The 2,493-nt window shown below is 55.9% G+C and overlaps 1 protein-coding gene across 1 annotated transcript in view; it reads left to right on the top strand.

Moving 5' to 3' along the window:
* The window catches only part of LOC103460823 (CLIP-associating protein 1), a 40,397-nt gene that overhangs the window by 14,367 nt on the left and 23,537 nt on the right, over nt 1-2,493 (top strand). Inside the window, exons 2-3 of the mRNA XM_017303489.1 lie at nt 480-587; nt 1,132-1,290. Of these exons, the coding sequence (XP_017158978.1) occupies nt 480-587; nt 1,132-1,290 (267 nt within the window). The remainder of the gene's footprint in view (nt 1-479; nt 588-1,131; nt 1,291-2,493) is intronic.

Below are 2,493 nucleotides of genomic sequence, written 5' to 3'. Positions count from 1 at the left end.
CCGTCTGTCCTCTGTTAGACACGTCCCCGTCTGTCCTCTGCTAGAGACGTCCCCGTCTGTCCTCTGTTAGACACGTCCCCGTCTGTCCTCTGCTAGAGACGTCCCTGTCTGTCCTCTACTGATCGACCTGTGCCCCCTCCATCTGTCTTTTCCCCCTCTTGTTGGTTGTGTGGATGTCCTCTGCCTGTTGTCTTTCTTTGGGGACACAGCGTCCTCATCTGGACATGCTTCACTAAAGCGTGGTCAGAGCCGTGACGGCGCTTCAGTGAGGGACGGTCATCACATAAAAGACGACGGCAGAACGAAAAACACCTATGAATAAACTGCAGACGTACTGTTAACCAGCAGATCCTCAGGTTGTTGTTTCGTCTCTAGAGACGCCGCTTTGTCTCTTGTCCCTCAKCGAGGTCGTCCTCAGTCTGTCCTCAGTCTGTCCTCCTTCAAATCCAAACTATCGAGTGTCTCTTGTGTCTCTGCAGGTCGTGTTCGTACGAGAAGACAGAGCTCCGGCAGCGTGGGCGGAGCCAGTCCGTCAGTAGTGGACAGCAGGGGGCGGAGTCGAGCCAAAGTGGTCTCCCAGTCGCAGCGTAAGTCTGTTTGATGACGATGATGAAGATGTGCCTGTCGACCATCTTTATTTCACTGCTGCAGTGAAATCTGCTCATGTCTCATCTGATCGTCTTCATGCTCCACCATGCACGCTCGGTTCTCTGATCAGCTGCAGGCCAGAGTGCATGCTGGGTAAAAATCTACAAACATGCATCACTCTGTCTGTTTCTGAAAGTCCACTCTGTCCACTCTGTCCACTCTGTCCACTCTGCCCTGCGGCCTGTTGCTCCCATCATCCAGGATCCAGATCAGCCAATCCCATCAGCGGTAAGGCCTAAGCTCCACCTGATCAGGTTGACCCCTGACCCCTCCAGCTGCACGCCCCTTGCTCCTGTAGCAGTCTATGTCGCCTGCAGCTGCATGACTCTGATTCAGCAGTTCACTTCTGGTTTCTGCAGTTTTCACTGGTTCCACTGCATCCCCATGTGTGTCACTGGGTCCCCCTAAGYCCCGCCTCCTCCCTGCTGCCGCTGCGCCCCATAGGCCGTCCAGTTCTCAGTGTGTGTGATTTGCTCCCCACAGCCGGCAGTCGCTCCAGTTCCCCAGGGAAGCTGCTGGGCCAGAGCTACGGCCGCATCCCCCGGACCGCGGCGCCGCCCAGCACCGCCGCAGAGAGGCGCAGCAGGATCCCCCGCAGCCAGGGCTGCAGCCGCGAGGCCAGCCCCAGCAGGCCGGGCCTGGGTAGGCCGCCGGGCGCCGCATCCATCCATCGGTCCGAGCATCCATCCATCGGTCCGTCCATCCATCCACCTACCTATCCATCCATACATCCATCCGTCCATCCATCCATCCATCCATCCATCGGTCCATCTGTCCATCCATCCGTCCACCTACCTATCCATCCATCCACCTATCCATCCATCCGTCCATCCATCCGTCCATCCACCTATCCATCCATACATCCATCCATCCGTCCATCCATCCGTCCATCCACCTATCCATCCATACATCCATCCGTCCATCCATCGGTCCGTCCATCCATCCACCTACCTATCCATCCATACATCCATCCGTCCGTCCATCCATCCGTCCATCCATCCATCCATCCATCGGTCCGAGCATCCATCCATCCATCCATCCACCTACCTATCCATCCATCCACCTATCCATCCATCCGTCCATCCGTCCATCCATCCATCCATCCATCCATCCATCGGTCCATCTGTCCATCCATCCGTCCATCCATCCATCCATCCATCCATCCATCCATCCATCCCTCTGTCCATCCATCCATCCATCCNTCCATCCATCCGTCCATCCATCCACCTACCTATCCATCCGTCCATCCATCCGTCCATCCATCCATCCATCCATCCACCTACCTATCCATCCATCGGTCCATCCATCCATCCGTCCATCCATCCGTCCACCTACCTATCCATCCATCCACCTATCCATCCATCCACCTATCCATCCATCCATCCCTCCGTCCATCCGTCCATCCATCCGTCCATCCATCCACCTACCTATCCATCCGTCCATCCATCCATCCATCCATCCACCTATCCATCCATCCATCCCTCTGTCCATCCATCTATCCATCCGTCCATCCATCTGTCCATCCATCCGTCCACCTACCTATCCATCCATCCACCTATCCATCCATCCATCCCTCTGTCCATCCATCCATCCGTCCGTCCATCCATCCATCCATCCACCTACCTATCCATCCATCCATCCATCCATCCATCCATCCATCCATCCATCCATCCATCCCTCTGTCCATCCATCCATCCATCCGTCCCTCTGTCCATCCATCCATCCGTCCGTCCATCCGTCCATCCAATCATCCATCCATCCATCCGTCCATCCAATCATCCATCCATCTATCCATCCATTCGTCCGTCCGTTCATCCATCTGTACATCCGTCCATCCATCCATCC

Source organism: Poecilia reticulata, unplaced genomic scaffold, assembly GCF_000633615.1.
Source record: "Poecilia reticulata strain Guanapo unplaced genomic scaffold, Guppy_female_1.0+MT scaffold_302, whole genome shotgun sequence".
NCBI classification, from domain to species: Eukaryota; Metazoa; Chordata; class Actinopteri; order Cyprinodontiformes; family Poeciliidae; genus Poecilia; species Poecilia reticulata.
This window is presented reverse-complemented; position numbering and strand designations above follow the sequence as displayed.